The sequence below is a fragment of the Haemorhous mexicanus genome, chromosome 4 (genome assembly GCF_027477595.1).
Source record: "Haemorhous mexicanus isolate bHaeMex1 chromosome 4, bHaeMex1.pri, whole genome shotgun sequence".
Lineage (NCBI taxonomy): Eukaryota > Metazoa > Chordata > Aves > Passeriformes > Fringillidae > Haemorhous > Haemorhous mexicanus.
Window position 1 is genome coordinate 4,477,025 of NC_082344.1, and position 22,759 is coordinate 4,499,783.

Genomic DNA, 22,759 nt, shown 5'->3' on the forward strand with positions numbered 1-22,759 from the left:
TTCAATGCTGGTCACCTGTCCTGCACAGCTGTAGCCCATTAGGGATACATTCCCAACAACCACAAACTGTGTGCCTACAGGATCTACCTTGGCTGGTCCCTTGGCAGACAGCAGTACAGCTGAATGGAACTGTACAGGTCCATGTAAGAAATCTGCTGAGAAATCCAGAAAGGCACCAGCACAAACCAGTCTTACCAGTAACACACAAAACCTGCAATTCCAAATCCAAAAAAGCCTGACTGCCCCACACTCCAAGGTGTCCTTAATCTTCTTTCTTAAACGAAGAATGAGCTGCTTTACCATGAACACATGTGCTTACATTAAAAGTCAGAAGCTCAGTCCACAGCTGCACAGCCAGGAAGAGAGAGACTCCCCCAGCCCACCTACAAACACTGCAAGTGCAGCATTATCAACTCTGACTGGGAAAAGAAACCAGCAACCCTGAGATTTGTTTGAATGTTTCTCCCCTTTCCATTAGAGGGGAGCATCAGTGGAAAGGCCTGGCAGCCTGTGCTACTCACACGTACCTACTCCCCTTGAAATATGACTTCCTGTGAATAATTCAAATCCAAAACATGAGATCCTTATATTGAAAGGAATCATTTAGCAGGAATCTGCTTCAGTAAGATGAACAGTCCCCTCACTTTCCTCCTCATTATTATCACTGTTGAGTGACTGAACTTTGCATTTTACTCAAACATCAGAACTCAGTATCAGAATACAGTTAGACAGTTAAGGCACAAGCAGTGCATAAGACACATGAAGCTAAAACTGAGTTTAAATTTGACGTGAAAGCTACAGATGCGAATGACCATGTCTTCAGAAAGTAAACATGTATCAATCCCTTACAGCTGCCCTCTTTACCTCCTTTCTCTGTTCTTGTGAGATTTTTTCTGTTGTTTGGGCTTGTTTTCTGTTATATTTTACCTTTTTATTCTCCACTTTTACTTCTTTACATTGAAATGGGTGGGGGGGGGGAAAAAATCTGTCTTTTTCTCCTGGTTTTACCTATTATTTTCATACTGGTCTTATTGCCTGTGCAAATGTTTTTGCCAATGCTGATGGTCCTGTCCCACTTCCTACACAAGGAAATTAATTCAAGCAAACAAACAGGGTGAGTACTACTATATGCAGTCTCCTTCACTATCTGATATAGGTGTGTAAGTCTGGAATAGCCATTTTCTGGATGTTTTAAAAGAAAAGCCAATCAAGAAGAGCAAAGTAAGTTTTATGCGCAAAATCTTCATGGTGATTCTTAAGGTAAGTGCTCAGCTGATAACATCAATCATATTTGAGAAACTTGTGTGTCACAACGTCTGCCCAGAATTACAACTACTGAAACAGAACAAACATTTAAGAAAATAGACACTCTAACCAGAACATTTTGCATTTTAAAGGCCTGATGTGCAAGACCTGTGCCAATGTGTAAAACTTGCAATAACTTGTGGCAAGGAACACCACCATAACAAAATATAGCCCTATTAGACTAGAAGTGCAGGGCATACTAACACAAGCAAGGAGAAAAACAAATTTAAAAGGAGGGGCCCCACCATTTCCTTTGCAACAACATATTTTAATTGATATCATTTATATCCTCAATGGATTCAGGTTATAACCAGGGTATTATTAAAGACTTACAGTTAATCTGATAAACAGTACAATGCAGCTTTTTGCAAAAACAGATTCTCCTGGGTTTTAGTGATTTATCAAATTAATCTTGCAGGGACTTCCTCTGGGTATAATGGATTCAGAATCTCATATTCATGGTCCATCTGTATTTCTACATGAACACCCTTATTTCCAATAGATGCTTTTCCAGCTGTTAACCCCTCCTGTTCTGGTTATAAAAGATTATGTGCATTAAAAAAAAGACATTCAAATTTGGGGTTGAGGAAGAATTTCTTTTACTACTGCATAACTACAATAGAAGTAACTCCCCTAAGTGGTATTTCAAAAAGCAGTAAGAAAATTACTGTGTTTTGTAAAAAAACTGAAGGCTCATGAACCTACTTTATGGTCTGTATGTATGCCATGGTGACATAACACACTTTAAAACACTGAAGAACAACAGGCAACTGTGATTTAATGCTGGAGTAGCATATTAGCATTTGGTAAGAGATGCATGAAAACTTTAGGGAGGTATTTGGCTTGAGCAAGTGTGACTACAAAAGTAAATACCCACACTAAACCAGGCTGGCTTTGTAAGCACGAAAGAGATCACCCAAAGGTTTGCATTACAGCAGCTTTCACGTGACGCGAGCAGCACAGCCTCACATCTCAGGGAAGTCAGTGCCTGCTGTGAGTCAGCCTTCATCTCACTGACCTTTCGATGCTCCTGGAGATTTGCTGCTGAGGAACATTTCTTATTGCACACTGAACACATCAGCTTCTTCCTAGAATTTCCTGAAACAGAAACAAAATACCACCAACATCTTAAAGAGGAAGTGCTAAGAAAGAACCTAAATATTTCCACTGAGCCCGTGACATTTCACAGGTCATTTGACTGACATAAGATTTTTACATTTGTACCCCATCTTCAAAGTGCTCCCTATCAGGAGTTCTCTGTGGGTGTCCAACAAACCAGGCATTGGTGGAATGTAAATTAAGAAAACCAGAACAATAAAGAAAAAAACCTTTCAAATAGATGTTATCATACATCACCAATCCCACATGAAGAGCACAGTTCACAACTGAGAACAGCTCACTGGGCAACTGAACAGTTCATTTCATCCAGAAATCAATACAGGAGTTAGTGCAGCAGTGACAAAAAAGATATCAAAATTAAGTCAAAACCATTTCCCATTTTTGTTTATTTAGAAAGCATTAAGCATCCTACTATATAAAATATCATTAATGGTCTTTAGCTGAATGAAACAGGGCAATCATATTAGCACCAGATCATGAATTCAAATCTTTTCTAAAATGCAAATTACAAAACAAGCTATAGGTCAGCTACCAGACATTTTCCTTCCCTTTTCAAAGCTGCTTTAAAAAGTCACAGATTACTTAACTGAGTTATCTATTACTTACCTTTAGAGATTCTTTTTAGTACCCCACCAAGCCACCATAAACCTAATTCTTTGTTTATAATTTGTGATACCCATGCAAGATAGTTCCTAGCTTAGGTAAAACACCAGCTACCAGACATCCATACTACACTGAATAGCAGAAACATAAAAGTAAAAACTTATAAAACTTAGAACAAGTATTTACATACACAAATAGACACATAACACTGGAATACACTTAGTCCTTCAATGGGGCATTGATATACCACTACATAACTGACAAAAACTAAGCTTAAACATAACGGTGTTCATAGATAAAAAAAATTATTTCTCATACCAAAAAAAGGAGATAATTTTTGTAAGGATATTACAAAAAGGTTTCTCTACACTGCAAGTGTTTGGCAGCAGAAAGAGACTGAAAATCTTAAAAAGCATCTCAGTGCTGTCACCATCAACTGAAGACTGTTTTCTGTGCGCTCTGGAATTCTGTTGTCCCCACACGCAATGGTATTCCTTTGACACAGAGAGGGAACATGCAGACAGAGTGCAAAATGCCAGAACTGGGATCTGTGCTGTGGACCTGAGAGCAGTGTTTTGCCCTTCCATGAGAAGAGAGTGATGTTTGAGTGAAAACTACTCACAGCACACAGATAAGAATACACTAGGGCCTAAGAGGACCAGTGGATGGTCTGGTCTGGCTTCCTGCACAACAGAAGCTACAGGATTTTATGCAACCCTCGTCAAGCTTAATCATTTGATTAGGCAAAGAAAAGACATCCTATTGTGTCCTGAAAATGCCAAAAATCAGAACTCACCATTTCCTGTAATAGTCTATGCCAGTGGTTGATTTTCCTCACTCCTCAAACATTTTGCTTCATCTACTCTTTTCCTAGTTTAAACTTCTCCAAATTCCTATTACATTTTCTGCAGGAGACTAATGATTCATGTGGCCTACAGTAATTTCTCCTGGGGGGGAGGAGGAACAGTAACTCTTGCAATTAAGTTACTTCTTAATTTTCTATTTGATACAAATGAATCCATTAAAAAAGAAATCAAAGACAATGTTTACTCTGATTTGCAAATTTAAGGCTAGGAATATGTCAGAGGGGATTTTTTCTGAAGGAACATTAAACTCTTTCTTACCACTGTGAACATTTTCTTTGTGTTTTTTCAGGGCATCCTTGCTCTTGAACCTCTTCCCACAGCTATCTGCCTTGCATATGAACCTGGCATCCCCTCTGCATGCTTCCTTGTGCTGCTCATAACTAGATGGGATAACAAAGAGAGGAAAAAAAAAAAAAAACCCACATCAGGCAGTGTCTCCAGAAACCAGAGCTGTAGCAAGTACTGAGAGCTGAACACATGCTGCACTGCAGAGTTCCAAGGCCACCTCATGCATTACTTACAGCAGAGAGGAATGAAAGCATTTGAGTCCTTGCCCTGTTAGGATTCCCAAACACTACCAAGCTTTTGGAAAGCTAACATGCAAAGGGAGGCCAGCAAGGACATGACAGCAGTCCTGTAACTCGGACACAAAACCTCGATTCCGAGCTGAAGGCAGTATTGCAAACAGAGCACTGGAAACTTCTTGAGGAGTCTCCTGGGCTGATATTCTCTGTGCACTGAAGGACACTAAGAGACAAAAAAAGGGGAAAAAAAAAAAGTAAGGCCAACATTCTACAACTCACACATTTAAATGATCCCTGAAAAACACTCCTGTTTCTACTCACTGTCTTTGTAGAGCTTGTTTAACAGGGAATTTCTTTCCACAATTTCGGCACTTAAATTCCTTTTCCTCACTGGGTTTTTGGTGCAAAGTCTGCAGATGCTCAGCTAGGATCTCCTGGCTGGCAAAACTGGATTCACAGTTTGGGCATGCATGGTCCTGTTTACAGGTCAGGGGATCTGCATGATTGGAAGCAAAACCAATGTAAAGGAGTAGGTCCCAGGTTTTTTGGTTACATTAAGAGAGACTCTCTGCCAGAAACAGATTGTGCAAAAGGGTGGCAGGAAACTCACAGAAAACAGTGTCACTGAAGGGATTACAGACAGCCTATCCCAAGTGGATTACCATCAGCATTACTGAAAACGGATGGAAAGTGTTAAGATGGGTGTGACTTAGACTGTTGGCCCAAATCAGTCATTCAACTCAATCAGAACCTCAATGCAATTGGTCATCTGTGAATTCATCTTCATCTTTGATAAAGATGCTGAGAATTCCCCAGACAGTTCAGCTCACCTTCCTTTCCCTACACACTTTAGGATTGGCTGAATAGCTATATGGGAAGGTTTATTTCTCTCCCCCTAAGTAAGAAAGAAATTACCCCTCTTGGAGGAAAAGCACAACACTCACAAGCTGGTGTGTCAGGTGAAACAAACTCTGCCTCCAGTTCAAAAATTAATGGTTACTATTTAAGAAATCCAGGCTCAATCATTCACTCAGTAATATACAAGACTTGCTGCTCCTTATAAGGCAAAGAAGTTCAACTCCAACCCCCAAAAAAAAGAGATAAAAATAATGCAAGAACTCAGATTCAACCCCAGGGACCTTCCAGTTCCCCAGTCCTATACAGTTAGTGTTCTCTTTCTTCATCACTTCACTTCTTCACTTTCATCATCACATCTTCATCACACCATCTTCTTCACTTTCAAGCTCCGAAGTTACCCTATATTTTACATATTGCTCACCTGCAGTTTTTTCACCAGCTGGCTGAACTTCTTTATTGCTGCCACTGTCTTCATCTTCCTGGATAACAGTTACTTCTTCCTCCTCCTCCTCCTCTTCTTCCATGTCACTGTCCAAGTACCCAATCAGAAGCTCTGTGTCTGTTTCAATATCTTCCACAGCCAGATAGAAAATATTTTCCCCCTCCTGTTGCAAACAGGAAGTAAAGGCAATAAACAATTATGACAGAGAAACAAAAATCTGGACAAGTATGAGACCCTACACTAATATTATCCCTCAACCATGGAAGGGTTGGCTCCACTCCTCAGGAAGCACAATGCTACAACAGCCTTGCTAAAGACTTCTTTCCCACTGTGGCTGCATGGATGGGTGCATTTGTATTCTGCTAACTTGGGAATATTTCCCTGCCTCACCTTTGAGGCTTTTCCACTATTCCCTGTAGCTTAGACCAAGGTGGAGATGGCATTAAAGTCCTTTCCTGCCACACTCCACTTGACAAGAACTTCAGGGCTTGAAAATGAAATATTTGAGAGTTAGAAAACCAACAAAATTTAGATAACCAACACGGCTTTATTTCTCTCCCCAGCTGACTGCAGGAATTCTATCACAGCTTTCAGTAGCATGTTTACACTGTGTTATTTTCTCTTTCTTCCTCTCCTCAAGATTCCCAGCCTTCTCCAATGGGCTTTCACCCCTGGTCAGTTATCTTCACTATCAAACTAGCAGGCACATCTGGAAAAAGCACTTTGAACCCTGTGCTGGTTTAAATCAGTGTGGATCCACAAAAGGCCAAAGGATCCAGCCCCATTCCACACAACAGCACAAACTACGTAACAATAAGCTCCAAAAGCTTCTTGACAATGCCTGGACAAGCTTCCAAATAGCTACATAAGCTAACAACTTTGGGCTTTGACAATACTTAATTAAAGTTAGCAAGGCTAGCACTATGGGGTGTGGGGAGGAATCTGTACATCTGTCCCCTAAACTGATATTCTGTGAGATAGAGATACCTTTTTTTCTTTCTATATGTGAACCAACTGCTTTAGGTACTGCCCAAAGCACTGAAGGAGATTCATTTCTATGCAATGAAGACTCCCAGTCCTATCATAAATCTTAAATCTTATCTGAGTAAAATGCAGAAAAGTTAACTGAAGCTTCTTTGCCCTGCATCTAGCCATACATTTTGTAACAAGCTTCCTTGAGCAAGGACAAGATAATGATTTTTAATTTTTGTAATACACTAAGATTAATTTAAACTGTCAACAGGGATGCAGCACTCTCGGAGCTGCAGAAGGTCTGTTATATTTTACACAAGATACTGTCACACAAGAGTGAAACCTACTTAATTCAGTAGACTGGATAGAGCTGCTACTTTCAAGAATGCACCACTTCTGTCCTTATCTCAACAGCAGCATTGGAAAACAAAAAAATTATGATTTCTTTTTTTCTCAAGATCTATTCTGCAGTCCAGATATCTATCAGCACATCAACCTAACCTCTGTACACATCTACAAGTTGCTGGGTTTCATATGTCTCTGTCAAGTTGCAGAAACCTTTAATTTAGTACAGTCTAAAGTCAAAATAAATCCTCTTGACATGAGGAAAAGTAGAAGGTCTTTCTAGACTCAGTCTCCCCACAGACAGGATAAAACCATTGGGGTAAATCTCTAATGCATCACTGTTTAGGACAGCCTTACTCTAAAAGGAAGAAAACCTCATGAAGGGAAGCACATCTCTATTAACGAAATACCAAAAATAATAATAGAAAGAATTTAAAAAATTAAAGATTTTGAAAATTTGGAAATAAAAAGAAAAAAAAGAGAAAGTCATGTATCCCAGGCAAAAATAAAGCCCCAAGTACTAGGAGCTGTCAGTGTTTGAGTGCTTTGGGTTACATTTGCATTAGAAAGAAATTAGCTTTGGTGCCAGCCCAATCTAAACTCATTTCTTTTCCAAAACTAATTTGTTTGGCTTTTCCATCCAAACAAATGCTAACAGCCAGGTATTCAGAGCACTAATTAATCAAGGTATACCCACTAGCTGTAGTAGCTCCTGAAGGCAACATTTTGAGTGAAAGCAATGGAAGCTCTCCAGAAACCACAAAAGAATTTACATCTCTCCCCCACCAGCAGCACCTGTATGAATCACATTAATCTACGTGCATGCAGACACAGTAAACAGTCTTTTAAATTATTTTAATAACCCCCCTGTTTCTAAAAACACATCTGCAGCCATTCCACCTGCCCATGTGTTTAGAGCACGCTGGCTGTTTTCTTACCACTCATCTGCAGCAGACCACAATGGTCCTTGGGAGAAAACTGAAAGCGCTTGCTCACCATGGTGGCACCACAACCTCCCTTCCTGTTATTCCTGGTTTATTGTTCAATTATGTTTTTCTCACCTCTGCCTTCACTGTCATCTTTTACACTATAAGCCACACAGACCTGCTCAGCAAATACAGTTTTCCAGTCCCAACAGCCCTTGCTATCTCCTTTTTGGTCCACTATAGGTACCTCCTCGATGCAGACTCTTGGCTTTTCCACACAGTTACACAGCTTCATATCTGCTTTGTAAGAGGGAACACAGGATCACTGACAGCCCATCACACTTCCATCCAAAAGCACAAAACACGCATGTCATCACTCCTGAAAGTTTAGAACACAGGAGGAGGAAGCAGCACAGTCTTGTGTTACCTGAGGGAGTGTAGGGCTTTTCCACCCTTCAGAGCGTGAACAGCTGGCTCCAACCCAGCCTTCCCAATCCTTACCCACTTTGCCTCTGTGCCCTCAGAGTTACCTCATTTCCCTCTGTATCTGATTCCTTGCCAGCAAACCAGCTCTTTCGCCTACCTGTTCTGCCAGTTCTCCCTGGCTACTTCTCTAAACAAGCACACTGCCTTTCCCAGTCCTTCCCTGCAGCTCCAGGATGTCAAGTTTGGCAGAGGCAAAACCAGCACAGGTAATGTCTGAGGGCAGAAACTGCAATGCAGGAAATGCGTGGAGATGATTTCACATACCCCCACACACAGCCCAGAATTCAGATTATACCTCATTTAAAATACAGCACCTGAACCACACACACACAAGATCCAGAAGCCTCAGCTCTTTCTCCTGATCTATTCCTACGGTGTTACATTGCATGGCGAGGCAGAAAATCTCTGAGACACAAATGTGACACTGAACAGAACACAAGGCTAAACTACTACAGCAATTCTGGCATTTCTCCACACTCCAGTTTTCAGTAACAGCTCCCAATGAAGGCTAGAATATTTTTCCATCTGAATACTGTGTATTAGGACAGGCTTTAAAGTCCTAAAAAACCCTGTGAGATAATTTAGCAAACTTTTATTTGTTTTCCTTATAAAGAAACCCACTGGCATGCACTGGATATTCCATTAAAACTTCTATTCAGAAGTTCAGGTCATTTACTGGAAAGATAATCATGACCATGAATTGTTCCCACTGCTCTCTCTTGTGAGCCTTACTTTGCCTTTGCTAACAATGACTCTGCACTGATGAGGTGCTAATCACACCTCCTGTATGAGAGCCGCTCATGTCTGCTACCATAAGGAGGACAACAAATTTCATCAGAAGCGAACTTCTGATTTCTTGGCATAGAAAAACCAAAAGCTTTTTGTCTGGCCTCAAAATAAACTATAATTCTTCTGTCAGGGACACACAGGCTAATCCCGGGGGAACAAAGTCATCTCATTATGAAAAAGCAGAACAGTCATTTTAAGAAATGCTAATAAGTAATTCTCCTTTTCCTGATTGCTTTCCAGTTTGGATTACATCAGCAAATACCTTAAGTTGGCCTGAAACAACATTTTGTAAAGTATACATTTTGAGAGAAAAAATGCACAGAGTCATGTAATTCTTATTTATGTGGGAGTGGAAATTAATTTACTATGAAACTGAGCTGTTAAAAAAAAAAAAAAAAGCAGAGAGCTAATTTCTTTAATAATCTCCAAAAGAACAACAGCTGGAACTGGAAAGGTATCCCTGTCTCTGTTGTATCCTGTAAAGTCAGAGAACACTTCCAAAAATGAGCAATTAAACAGAGGAAGACTCTCCAGCTTGAGAGAAGAGCTGTCAAATAAGAGTGAAACAATGTACGAGAATTCTATAAAATCAAAGATGGCACAGAAAAATAAAGTAACTATTCACTGTTATACCAGTATTAAGAAATCAAGTGAAATTAAGGAGTGTCTAGAAGAAAAACAGAAGCATATTTCAACATAATTAAAGCGGTGCAACTCATTACCAGAGAGTGCTGCAAATGGCAACTATAAAAATGAAAAAATGAGCTGGATACATTCAGATCAACAGCAAAGACAAGAAAATTAACTTTTTTTTATTAATTTATCCCCAGGCTATGATCATCCTATCAGACAATTAAGATTGTTCAATTTTCTGTTTTCTACTTAAATATTTTCAGCACCATGCCTCCTTTCAAACTTGTCACACTTTCATAATTAACTATATAATATGTTATCTATATTATATGATATTACTGATTTTGTTGAACAATAATGTAAAATGCATGATTCTGCTTTACACACAACTAAGCCCATACCCAAGTTTGGCATGAAACACACACAGGTCTCTAAATAATTACAATCCTTAAACCTTTCAAATAGCACCAGATTACAATGACTTTTCTGGTCTTTCTCACTCTTATTTGTGGTATTACCTTAAGCAGAAGAGTTCTCTTCTAAAAACAAAGGCAGAAAAGCAGTTCGCTATTCTCCTCAGATCTTGCAATTTTATTAGAAGACATGAAGGCCAAAGAGGAAATCAAATTAGTAAATCAGTAACAGGAAGCAAATGGTAGGAATCCACCAAATCTACCTGGATGGCTGCCAGGTTCTTCTGTTCCTGGGATGGAGCCTCATGGACAAAGCGCAGCCAGTTCGAATGGCGTGGGTTGCTGGCATCCAGGATATACAGGACCTCGCCTTTGCTCCCACGAACCTGAAGCATTCAAAAAAAAACCCCAAGCAAAATAAAATTAAAGAACCAAATATGTCCAGCCTTTTCCACTCAGTGAAAAAAACACTTAGAAAAAAGAATTGGGCATACAAGATACATCCATCTCCATATCTAGACCTTTTGGCTACCATTACAGATCCGCATCATTCGTATGATTTCTACAACTTTGACAGAATTCCAGCTTACGGTGAAAAAAGGAAGATAATAGAAATAAAAACTTAATATTAACTAAGTCATTCTTCCCCCTCAAAACACAAAGACATACTGCTGCAAAAATATATCTGTCACTGCCATAAAAACCTGTTTGTTTCACTTTAAGTAATAGATCACTGGAATCTCCACTGATCCAGACCACAGAGAGCTATGCAAAAAGGTCATACAGCCACACAATTATTCTATGTGATTTATTTATATAATGAATGGATTTTATTTTCTATCTGTCAACAAGAAGTACCCAGGGCAGGTATTTCCTAAGAGCTAGGGAATTTGGCTATGTAAGATCAAAAATAGATTGTCTTTGTGGCTTTGTATATAAATTGCTCACATTCTTGCTATACTTGTTTCTAATAGAATGCAATATCATATTTCTTCAGTATGACTGCTTCAATTACCTAAACATTTAGGGTATCATTAAAAAGACAAAAACTGTATTCCATTACAATAATAGCAGGTGACAGCATGTTGTTCTCAGATTAAGCAAAAAAAAAGAATTACTGTAGTTCTGCAAACAAATAAGGATCCTCAAACTCATTACTGCTGTTCTGAAGGAAAAAGGACACATCATGAAAAGGTGCCAACATTCAAACTTTAAAAGCTCTTACTTTCCAACACATGGATTAACCACAGTGAAAAGCGTCAAACCTACACATTGAAATGCATCTGGAAACAATATTATCTGACACTAAGCACTAATGGTTTCCCAGAGAGGCCCCGGATGTCCCAACCCTGGGAGTGTTCAAGGCCAGATGGGATGGGGCCCTGAGCAACCTGATCTAATGAGTGGCATCCCTGGCCCTGGCAGGGGGGCTGGAGCTGGATGGTCTTTAGGGCGCTTTCCACCCCAAACTATTCTGGGATACTGTAATAATCACCCAGCTCTACAGAGGCTTTGTGCTTTAGCTACCAAAGCAAAAGTTGCAGGAGCCCACCGTGTAGATCCTGTAAAGGCTTCCATCAGATTTTCAGCTGGAATGAGAAGCAATCCAAATCCTACTAAAAAAACTATACATTACGCTATCTAACTTTTCATCAATTTTTCTTTATTGGCTTGATCCTTAAATTATATAATTTATATTTGCTTCAGTGATACACAGTCATCTCAGTTATGCTTCCAGAGTCTCTGCCAATCCACAGAGAGATGCCAAACACGAAGCAGAGCTTTAACACATAAGGAAACTATCGATAAAGGAATACGATAAATCCCTTAAAAACATTCTGTATTTTCCACTGCTTTTTTCACCTCATAAAGAAATAATGCTGCATTGAATATAGAGATGTGAGCATGAGAAGTCAAGAAAAAGTGCAAAACCACTGTAGTTTGTGTGTTCTAGACTGGTGACATGAACCAGTCCTTTGCTGCTTGCATGAACAGAAGGTTCCTAAATGAACTGGTGGCAGTGGATCCCAAACCTAGCACTTAAAACCAACACCCAAAATGCATACGCATATCCACGTTATGTACCTCAAACCGAGGTGCTCAAGAACTATCTTCTTGAGAATCCACACAAAAGGTGTCACTGAACCAACTCAGTCAAATGCCTTCACCGTAAGATGAAACACATGACATTCACTGTCACATGTGACATTCACTGTCACCACACAGGGTGAGGGTCCACCTCAAAGCCAATCAGGACAATTTGAAAGATGCCACATTAACAAGCACCAGAAGAATTCAGGAACAGAAGAGTTCAGGAAAAGATGCGTCCCTGGTCAATGTATAAGCTCCCCATATGAAGCCCTACACAGGCCTAAATAATACCTAAGCCGCTTTCTGGAAACAATTTCCTACACATTTCTAAATCGAAAAATCCATGTTCATCAAACAATCATGTAGAGAAAAGTACTGGTTTCTGCACTGCTTCTTTTTGGATTAGCTGAAAATATTATCTTTATTGCTGTAGCATAAAACAGCTAGATGCAATACTTCAGCATCCTGAGTTCAGACCATCACAGAGCTCACCGCAGAGTACAAACTCACATTTTAACTTTGTGGAGATATTTAAAATAACTCCAGCAAAAGAAACCTGAGGCAGCACTACTGATCTGCTTGCTCAGTAAGAAGTCTGGGACAGAGACAGCATGTGACACTTTCCTTCAGCCAAAACACACAGCAAGTTTTCCGTGGTAATGAAGCTCCTTCTGGTGCATGACATTATCTGACCCTGCCAGGGACAGGAGGGTACAGAAAGCTGACTCCTAGACTCCTGCAAAGTGTGGAGCTTTCAGGAGTAGGGTTGAACTTCCCTTTCCGTGGAATGATACCCAAATCTCCCTCTCTCCTGTGTGTGATCTTCTACAGCAAGTTGAGGCTGCAATACAAACACCTCAGCCTAGCAGCACGTGCTTTCCAGCATCCTAAACACATCCCATAACTGAAGATGGGAGGTTAACACTCTCAGCTACTTCTAGGAGTAGATCCTTCTCATCACCCAAACCAAAAGATCAGTAATGGGCCTGCTCCAAAAGTCACTAAAATTAATACAAAGTCATACATTTAACATGGATAAAGATGACTAAAGCAAGTTTTAACAGAGTTGATCATAACATTAGTAACTACTCTGGGCATCTATCTATCCCATTTGAGAATAATTTACTGAAATTGAAATTCTGGGACGTAGACTTGCAGCTGAGATAGTGCACCAATTTTTTATTTGTGCAAAAGCCCAGATCATTTAAGAAATGAGAAAAACAAAAGCATTTCTGAAAATTAAACAAAGATTCAGCCAAAAACATTTAAAAGCAAACAGTTTTCAATGTAAACCGTATTTGAGGAACAATCACTGGGAAGGTAGTCTACACACAGAAAAATTAAAGACTATATTGTTCAGAATTAGATTTATAGTATTATATTCACCTTGACAGCAAACACAGAATTCATCAAATTAAGATTTATTTCATCATGAATCACTGGACATCATATGACTTAATGTCTTGTGTGTAAGAGCCTTCCTATGCCAGAAGCACATTTTATAGGCAAGATATCAAAGAAAGAAGAAAAAAACAAAAAAAAAAAAAGCTACCAAAACACACCAAGCTTAATGTGCTTGACTTCTTATACCTCCATCCTAAACACCACAGCTCTGATCTGAAGCTGGCTGCAGCCAATAGCAGATTTTCTGTTGCCTTCACTAGTTTTCAGGCAGGCTTATTTAACTGAAAACAACTGCCACAGCAAAAGTGATGCAAGTTAAGCAGCAGAAATTTAAGTTCATTTCATTTTCTTATATAAATAAACACAAACATTGGCTTCCATTGAAAGACTGTCTTCTGATCTCTTTGGTTTTAGTGTAACAATGAAGAAAACATGATCCTGGCAGATAGACAGAAACCCAACGTGAAATATGTAACATTCAGCATTACATGGCGTATTATGTTCCATCCAACCCTGACCAACATTTCTTCATGGTATGTCAGAGTATTTGAAGAAGGACCAAATCTTTCCAGCACTCCCTGTTTCAACATTTGCCAAAGACATCACCAGAAGTATATGCCTGCCACAATCCAGTAGGAGTGAAATGAATTTCCCTTCCTTGGTTAAGGATAATGAAGAAAAGGAACTGAACGTACATAAATGAACTGATATCTCCCCTTCACAAAGGCACTTCTGAGCCTCCAGAGCAAAAACGTCTGTGAACTTCTAACCTGAAGATTATTTCCTGCTTGCCTTTAAGCACTTGCTTCTCCAGCAAATACAGCTCAAAGCTGCTACGCCAAGTTTACTAACACACACAAAGAAGTATTTAATCAAGGTGTAAGAACAAAACTCTCAATTCATCACCAGCAACAAGCTGTGTCCTTCACCAGCACATTTAGAGAGCTGGGGGATAACACAGAGGTGTTTTCTTAACAGAAAGAAAGAGAAAGCACAAAGCCACTTGGACATTTTCTTGGCTTTTTATTATCACTCTTAACTAAATGGTTACCACAGGCTTGTTTGAGGGTTTTTTTTTTCTTTCACACCACTCATAAATGAAACATTTCAGCCTGTAGGTCTTTACAAAGATAACAGCAAGATCAAGGATGCTTCCCACCCACTGGAATGTTCCACTTCCCAGGAATCTGTTGAATGAGCAAGTATAAACCTTTGATTTCTTCACAACTATGCATGCTACAGACAGAGTAATAGCATTCTGCTATATTTAATTTAAATAGAAACTCTAACATCTTCAGAATTTTACTGAACAAAATCACTGGGCTCAATAAATGTTCTGGGTGCCACGTTTTCCCTGAGACCAAAAGAAACACAATGCATGCAATTCCGTCTCAACATGATGCCTTAAAGATGCCAACTCACAATGCTGGTCTCGGAGTAAAAGGAATGGTTTGATCAAAACAGACCACATCACAGAGCACTACTCTGCACAACCAGGAATGCATGTGGCAAACTTCCTCACAGCAAAATATTCCATAAAATTGAAGCCTGGATCCCAGGCATTACATGCCAAGGAGAGAAATGTTGCACTAATGCCCATGTTTTTCCTTGACTTACAAAAAGCTTCTACTGCTTGAGTCTTCTTTCTGAAGGTGCTCTCTCTGAGAACACTTTTTTTTTGACTGCCATCAGACTGTGAAGTCAGGCTTTAGTGTGCCTCCCGCCAATAGCCTTCAAATTAATTATTTTTAATATCTTTGGTACAGCTGACTACACACAAACTTGGCCAGTTTCTGTGCGTGCTTCCCACAGGCTCTGGAATAACCATCTACTTGGGCTGTTCGATTCTTACTTTCTGCAGTCCTGGTCTCAGTTTTCAACTTCAGACTAGTCCCAGCATGATTTAAATTATATTATAAAGCTCACGTTCAGATCAACTTCAGTAAACATGAACAACTTGGGTTAAAACATTCAGGAAGTCATAAAATTTGGTATGCAGGAATCTTTTCAAGGCTCTCAAAACTAGGTTACAGTAAGATATTATGAAATTATTTTAAAACAGCTCATAAAAACCTCATTTTCTGATTTGCTGTCAATGGGGTCACATTAGTGTCACCAATAAATAAATGTCTTTGCCTTTTCTTCCCTGTCTGCAGAAACAGATAAATCTATTTAAATATGAGCAATGAGGAATCTGGAAAATCATAAAGCTTTCCAGCAAACCTAAAGGCCTTCTCATTGCTGTAATCCACCCCCTGCCTTTTCTGAAAACCTTGTTCTAGCACAAGCATTTTACTGATTTAAAACAACCTGCAGACACATCAGGAAGGGCCAAGTGAGCCAGGGCACATTAACATGTACTGTACTCAGCAAACACCTGTAATAAAAGCACACTGTATTGCTCTGGTTTCAGCTGGGAACAAAGAGCATGAAACTCGTTCCTCGGAGTACATAACCCAAAAGGGAAACGGGAACAAATTGCCGACACCTCTTCTCTGGGAAAGGGCATTTGGGGCAAACACCCAGGTTGAAACAGACAAAAGCAAGGGAAAAAACAGAGCCCCACAGGCTGGAGTTAGCACTCACCTAGAAATATTTCACTCACAATATTTATACTGAGTTTGGGTTAAAAGAGATGGACTTTTAACATTCTCTCAGTCATCTTTCTAGTGTATGGATTCTATCTGTAGCTCTGCTAAGGCTACATCAATACTCTGCTCTCTTCATAATCTGCTCAGTGATGCTAATGCCAGAGATTTTTCAAATAAACATGTATTTTGTGGTAAATGCACTGATAGTGCTTTAAGCCAGATGTCAAACGTAAGCTTTTTTCGTACCATGCAGTAACAGTCCTTCCACCTCTAACCAAAGAAAGGTAAAGTAAGAAATTAATCCTCTCCTCAGTATAAAAGAGGACTAAATGAGCATTCAATAGAAATTGCTTGGCTGAGGATTAAAAAAAAAAAGGAAAAAAAGGAAAAAAAGAAAAAATAAATTCTGGTCAAAGAATTACAGCAGTAAATAAAGATTACAAAGACAGAACAGGGGCACCAGAAAGAAGGCATTTTTAACAAGTTGGAAATGTTGCTACTGCCAGTATTTTTCAGTCAGTGTCATCTCCTCAAGTGGTGAACTCAGATTTTACTTCAGGCACACACAGGTACAACAGGAGCTAGGATGGGTTATGTACCTAATTACAAGAACTAGTGCATAAACTGCTGCTCCACAGTAAACTGCCTGCCCACAGCACCAGGCTTCTGTTTTACTAAAGACCTCACACCTACTCATTGCATTAAAAACTGGTAACATTTTAAAACTTCGCTCATGCAGTTTGCCAAGTTGCAACACAAGTGCCACCCTGGGAAATGTTTCATATTATAGCAGAAGGAAGCCATAAGCTGGTACCTGTTGATCATCATAAATCAGGATCTCTGTAATTTACAATCTGCCTCCCAATACAAATTATTTTTTCTAATTATTTTCACATGTTCAATGATTTTTCACAGTGTTATTATATTTGTATTTGGCTTGACTTGATGTTTTTTCACACTTCATTGATTAGAAATCATCATTTGCTTTTTCTTTAGCTTTAAAGAAGTCAATCTTCCTCCACCCAGGCAGCGTAATTTAAAAATACTAAATCTCACTACAGGATCTTTAAGCTATGACACAAAATAGAAAGGAATTGTTACAGTAAAACTTAATTCTGAGAACACTTGGTGCAAGGTGCAATGAAGTCACTTTACTCACTTCCCACATGAGCCTGCAGTCTGTGTTCTCATCCAGTTCCTGCGGCATTCGCTTCTCCCCTGCAAAGGGGCCAAACTTTTCACCCTAAGGAAAAATTATAAAAGAAAAAGGATCAGTAGGGGGAAAAAGAAAAAGGGAAGACAATCACCAAACTCCAGCAGAGGAGTAATTTTTAGCCTCAAACAGGAAAGGAGAGTTTTCCTTTTTTGTCCTACTTTATTCCCAAGAAGGTGCACATCCTTGAGGGTTCAACTTAAAGCTCATTCCCTTTCTTCTCATACTTTGAAGAACCTCATAAAACCATATCTACCTTCTGCATGCTTATTTCTCCTTTGAGAAGCAGGATTTTTCTTTATTTTAAATAAGGCTGAAATTTACAAGTCAGATTTCTTACACTTATTACAAAATTTTCAGGAAGCACCTTGCAACAGGCATCCAACTAAAACAAAGAACTTGGCAAGTGCTGAGTTTACATTAGATTTATTTGTGAGATTATTTGCAACACCACTTTTTGAAGTGCCACAAATCAAAAGGCTGAATAACCGAGGGCTTGATCATACAGAGAGATTTGTTTAAAATTGTAAGGGAGCACGCACGTGCTTAAGAATTAATTTGAGCCTTCATAAACAAAATTAAAATGTTCTACCACCTGCTAGTCATAACACCCGCTGTGAAAGCATCCATTGATATGTTCTTCCAAAAGTATTTGGCATCAGAGGTTTTTTTCCTGCACAGACGTCACAGGAGCAGCAGGGCAAAACAATTAAATAGGACTTTCTTCTTCCACAGGCCCAACTTCCCCCCACACACACCGTCTTGTCCCTGTTTGCAGGGACAGGCCCTAAAACCTGCAATGTAGGATGCTGTGCTCTTTCAGGTAGCATTCAGATCCAGAAGCACTTATCCTATCAAGCATGAGAGATTTTAGGTGTATATTGAACAGCAACTTTGGTGTTTCTTTTAAAAACAACGGTATTTTGGTTAAAAAATAAAAAGTACTGATCTTGTCCACTTATCCCTTCCTCCAGACACATTCCATGTTCCCAGCAACAGCGTGCTACATGCTTTCCTTCTTGCTTAGTTTTTACAGATTGCCTACAGGTAAAGAGAATAAAGTGGAATGGAAAACATCCAGGTCTGTTCCTCTTGGAAACAGGAAATCAAATTTTTCAGAAAAACAAACAACTTGGATTTAAAATTAAACCTGAAGTGGTAATAAACAAAGGAAACTGACATGGCAGAACGAGGCAACAGAACGGAGGAACAAGTTTTTAAATGTGCACAAAGAACATTTTACTACAAGGAACAGCAAAGCAGAAGGTAAAAAACACAAGAACAGCAGAAGTCAGCAACTGGAGCCCGGAGCAACAAAGGAGCCAGACAGGGGCAGTGACAGTAAAAACTGGCACTCCGGGGCTTCATAGCCTTACCTCTCATCGATTTCCACACCACCCTTCATCATTCTGCTGATAAATAATGTCAGAGTTCCTCCCCTGCCAGTTTTTCAAATCCTGGGATTCAATATTTAGGCTGAAATTTCTTCCTTCTCTTACCTCATGGGCAAGGAAGGTGGAAACAGGCAAATACAGCTGTACGTGCACAGCACCCACAGTGTTAATTTCACCCATCGCTGAAGCACAGCAACAGCTCAGAACAGCAACCACCACACACCATGCCCACCTCAGTACTCCAAACCAGGAAATCTCTACTGCAATATTCAAGTATTCAAGACCTTCTGGAAGCTCAGAGCGATGGCAAAAGCAACATGTCCACCTCTGAACACAGAGTAAACATAACAAAAGCTGCAGGTGATGCAGATTTCTAAGCACTTTTTATGGCTTCTCAAATTTGGGGGGTAACCAAAACCTGATGTCTTGGTCCATGGGGATAAGGGCAATTATTTGTTTAGCCTTGCAGACTATTTTCCTAATATATATATATATATATATATACATACATACATAATTTCTGGTTAATAAACATGTTGTTATATGACAACATACATTAATCAAAAACACACTCAAGACTTCAACTTCCCCTCTGCTCAATAAAAGCAAGGCATACAACACAGTGTGAAGGCAGAGAAATGATTCAGTATAGAAAAGCACACTTTTCCAGTGCTGAAAAAGCTATTTTCAACAGTTGCTTTCAAAAAAGCAGCAGTGACTAATCTTCCAGTTGCAGCAAAACGCTGAGAAATGCAATGCCTCTTAAGATGATTACACCGAGAGCCTCATGATGTGGGTGCTCTGCAGCCTGAGGCCAGCTCATGGAAACAGAAGGTACACGGGAACCACAGCTTTGTTAAGGCAACAAAACAAAAAGTTTGTACCTTTTATGATTACAAACAAAATCCTGAAAGCCCCCCACGCCTGAAGGTGCACAAGCAGACGGTAGGCATAGCAGTTCAGCCTGTATTATTACCAAAACTTTGCTAACAGCAGAATTTTCAGAGGCCTCCACAACACTTGGAGAGCTAGTACTACAATTTCTGATTATAAGATCATCCAATTTTTTTTTTTACTTTCAGTTCAGACAACTGCAATTGTGTGACAGCAACAGAGAGAAAACAGTGCAGTATTTAATACTTAGCAACTTAGGTCTTACTTCACAATAAAGTGTCACATTCAACACCTCCTCCCAATCCCAAAACTCCATGGAATTAATTTAACAGCTATAAGCTACTGTTAATCACAGCCACAAAGTGTGGTACTTCTGCCTCATTACTAGACAGGGGAACAAGTTAAGAGCAATTCAGGTGTGAATTTTCTTTCCATGGAAAAGAGTAACATGGAGTCTGGCTGTGCTCAGCGTACCAGCCAGAGTGATTTACACACCCACCCTTCTCCCAGCAGAGAACAAGGGACTTAGGTCCCCAACAAATTTTAGGAGTATGTTTTAACAAATCACAGAGCAACTCAAGAGTTGGTTCCTCTGCCTGTTCTTCAGAGCAGGGCTTTGCACACCACAGCTCTCTGTGCTACCAGCACAGAGGACTCAGTGCCAAAGGACAGGTCTGTGACAAACACTGTCACCAGACACTCCTAATACAAACAGATCCTACTGCAGCTGCCTCTGCCTTCTGCAGTCCACATGAAGTACACACCACCCTTGCACACTTTTTCTAGGTGTTTGCACAGCTCTGACCTCACACACTTGGCCTGTATGAAGTTCCTAAGTAAGGTGGAATAATTCAGGCAGGAAAATGCTGTATTTGTCTCACCAAGCAGCTCTAATGGTTCAGCTGTCAACAGTGTAAAGGAGGAAGCTCAGACCCCCAGCTCTGAACTGGGGATGCTGATTCCCATGAGTTTCACTCGATTTCATTCTATTTCAGAGTCCAGAGATTAACAAATGGTAATAGTGTACAACCTTCCTTGCTGTGTGAACCCACAAAGTCTTCAGACGAAACTTCAGAATCTCAGTAGAAAAGTTTTAAAGAATTAAACCAAACGAAATAAAATTGTTCCCTCCCGGTCCCCTTAACACTCAGGGACACCTTAAAAATGTGAGACCTCCACCCCATCGTGTCTAAGTCCTGTTGATGAAACCAATGAAAAATTAGGAAAAAAATCAGAGCCAAAACGAGGACAAAGATGGAAGGCGAAACGTACAAAACACAGAAAAATGTATACTAATGACGGGTTCATAGTTTTGGTATGCCTTTATGTGTCCTAACAAGCCACCTGGACAATCTCAGCCGGAATTTCACATTACCAAGATACTTTCAATTATGAAGTGTGAAGAGGCATCACCTGGTTGGAGTACGAGACTCGGGTCAGCTGAATGACATCGTTCAGGGGCCCGGCTTTATTACGCCGAAAAAAGGAATTAAACCACGGTCGAGCCGAGCCCGGAGAGCCGTGAGGGAGGTGACGGGAGCCGGAGAACTCCGGGCGCCCCCCTCGCCCTCAGAGCGCGGACCCTCACGGAGGCGGTCCCGCCCGGGGGAGCTCTGCCCTCAAAACTGTGCCAGACGCACAGACCAAGTTAAAAAAGAAAAAAAAAAAAAGTAAAATAAATAAATAAATCACAAAATGGGGAGAATAAAACTCCTCAGAGCAAACCCTCCGCCGGCCCCCGCGCCCCTTCCCGCCCGAGGGGGCAGCGCCCCGGGAGGCTCCTTGTACCGTGAGGGGGGAGCGGGCGGGCGGTGCCTCCCGTGAGCAGAGGGAGCCCGGGCGGGCACAGCGCGGCTCAAGAGAACTTGGAGCGGGGCAGAGGGGCGGGAGAGCCGCCCAACTCCCCGGCGATACGTGGCAGCCGCTCCCCGCCGGGCCGGGCCAGGCCGTTCCCCCGCCATCACCCACCTTCTTCACTCTGCGGGCCGTGTAGAGCCCCATCCCGTCCTGCACCCGGGACGACTTCAGGGCGAACCTATCCGGCACGTACATGCCCAGCATTTTTGCACCGAACTCGGGGCCCGCCGCCTGCTACGGGGGAGAAGGAAGAAGCTTACGGGGGGACTTCCATCCCACCGGGAGCGGCGAGCGGGAGTCCGGGGGAGGGGGCAGGAAGAGGGGCTGGATGCGGGGGCTCCCCCGGCTCCTGAGGGGAGGGGCCAGCGCGCGCGGCGGGGCGGGGCGGGGCGGCCGCAGGGGGCGCGCGCGCCCGGCGGGGCAGCGGCGGCGCCGTGAGGGGACGGCGGGGCCGGGAGGGGACGGGATGGGTTTGTGCCGGGCCCGGCTTCGTGCCGCCTCTTTTTTTTTCGTGTTCCACCGATGTGTGAGAGCAGCTTCGCTCCGAAACCAAGTAATCCTTCGCTTTCGGGGGTTGGTTGTGAGGAAGCGGGGATCTAAAGGCTGAAATTGGGCATCCTTGCGAACACGCAAACGTGACGCTTTTTGTCTGAAAAATAAACAAGTATTCTGTGTATTCTTACGACATACCCAGCAAAGGCATGGTTTTCGGACTAAAACTACACACAGTGTAGTCGAACAGGGAGGAAAAGTTCGACTTCCACGGGTTGCTAGCATCACGCCAGTACTCTTTCACAAAACTACAATATGCATTATAAATACACGTTATATATATGCACATTATGCATATATGTGCATATATATGCACAATATACAATACATTGACCTTCCAGAAAAGCTGAATAGCTTTCTTGGGGATTTTTGGGATTTTCCGTCACACCACACTCATTGTTGCTCTCTAAACTGAAAAGGGATTTGTAATCTTATCTGATTAAGGAATTAAAAATAAGTATGAAGGCATGTGAGGCAAGCAG

General features: G+C 40.9%; 1 protein-coding gene across 4 annotated transcripts in view; it reads right to left on the reverse strand.

Moving 5' to 3' along the window:
* PRDM5 (PR/SET domain 5) overlaps positions 1-22,091 on the reverse strand; it is a 58,296-nt gene extending 36,205 nt beyond the window's left edge. For all 4 annotated transcript variants that reach the window (XM_059843706.1, XM_059843704.1, XM_059843703.1 and 1 more), the window contains exons 1-8: positions 21,837-22,091; positions 17,527-17,610; positions 10,545-10,667; positions 5,697-5,880; positions 4,739-4,913; positions 4,548-4,640; positions 4,152-4,273; positions 2,324-2,403 (exon numbers count right to left, since the gene is read on the reverse strand). In XM_059843706.1, the coding sequence (XP_059699689.1) occupies positions 2,324-2,403; positions 4,152-4,273; positions 4,548-4,640; positions 4,739-4,913; positions 5,697-5,880; positions 10,545-10,667; positions 17,527-17,610; positions 21,837-21,929 (954 nt within the window). In that variant the 5' untranslated portion in view covers positions 21,930-22,091. The remainder of the gene's footprint in view (positions 1-2,323; positions 2,404-4,151; positions 4,274-4,547; positions 4,641-4,738; positions 4,914-5,696; positions 5,881-10,544; positions 10,668-17,526; positions 17,611-21,836) is intronic.
* Positions 22,092-22,759: the final 668 nt, after the last annotated feature.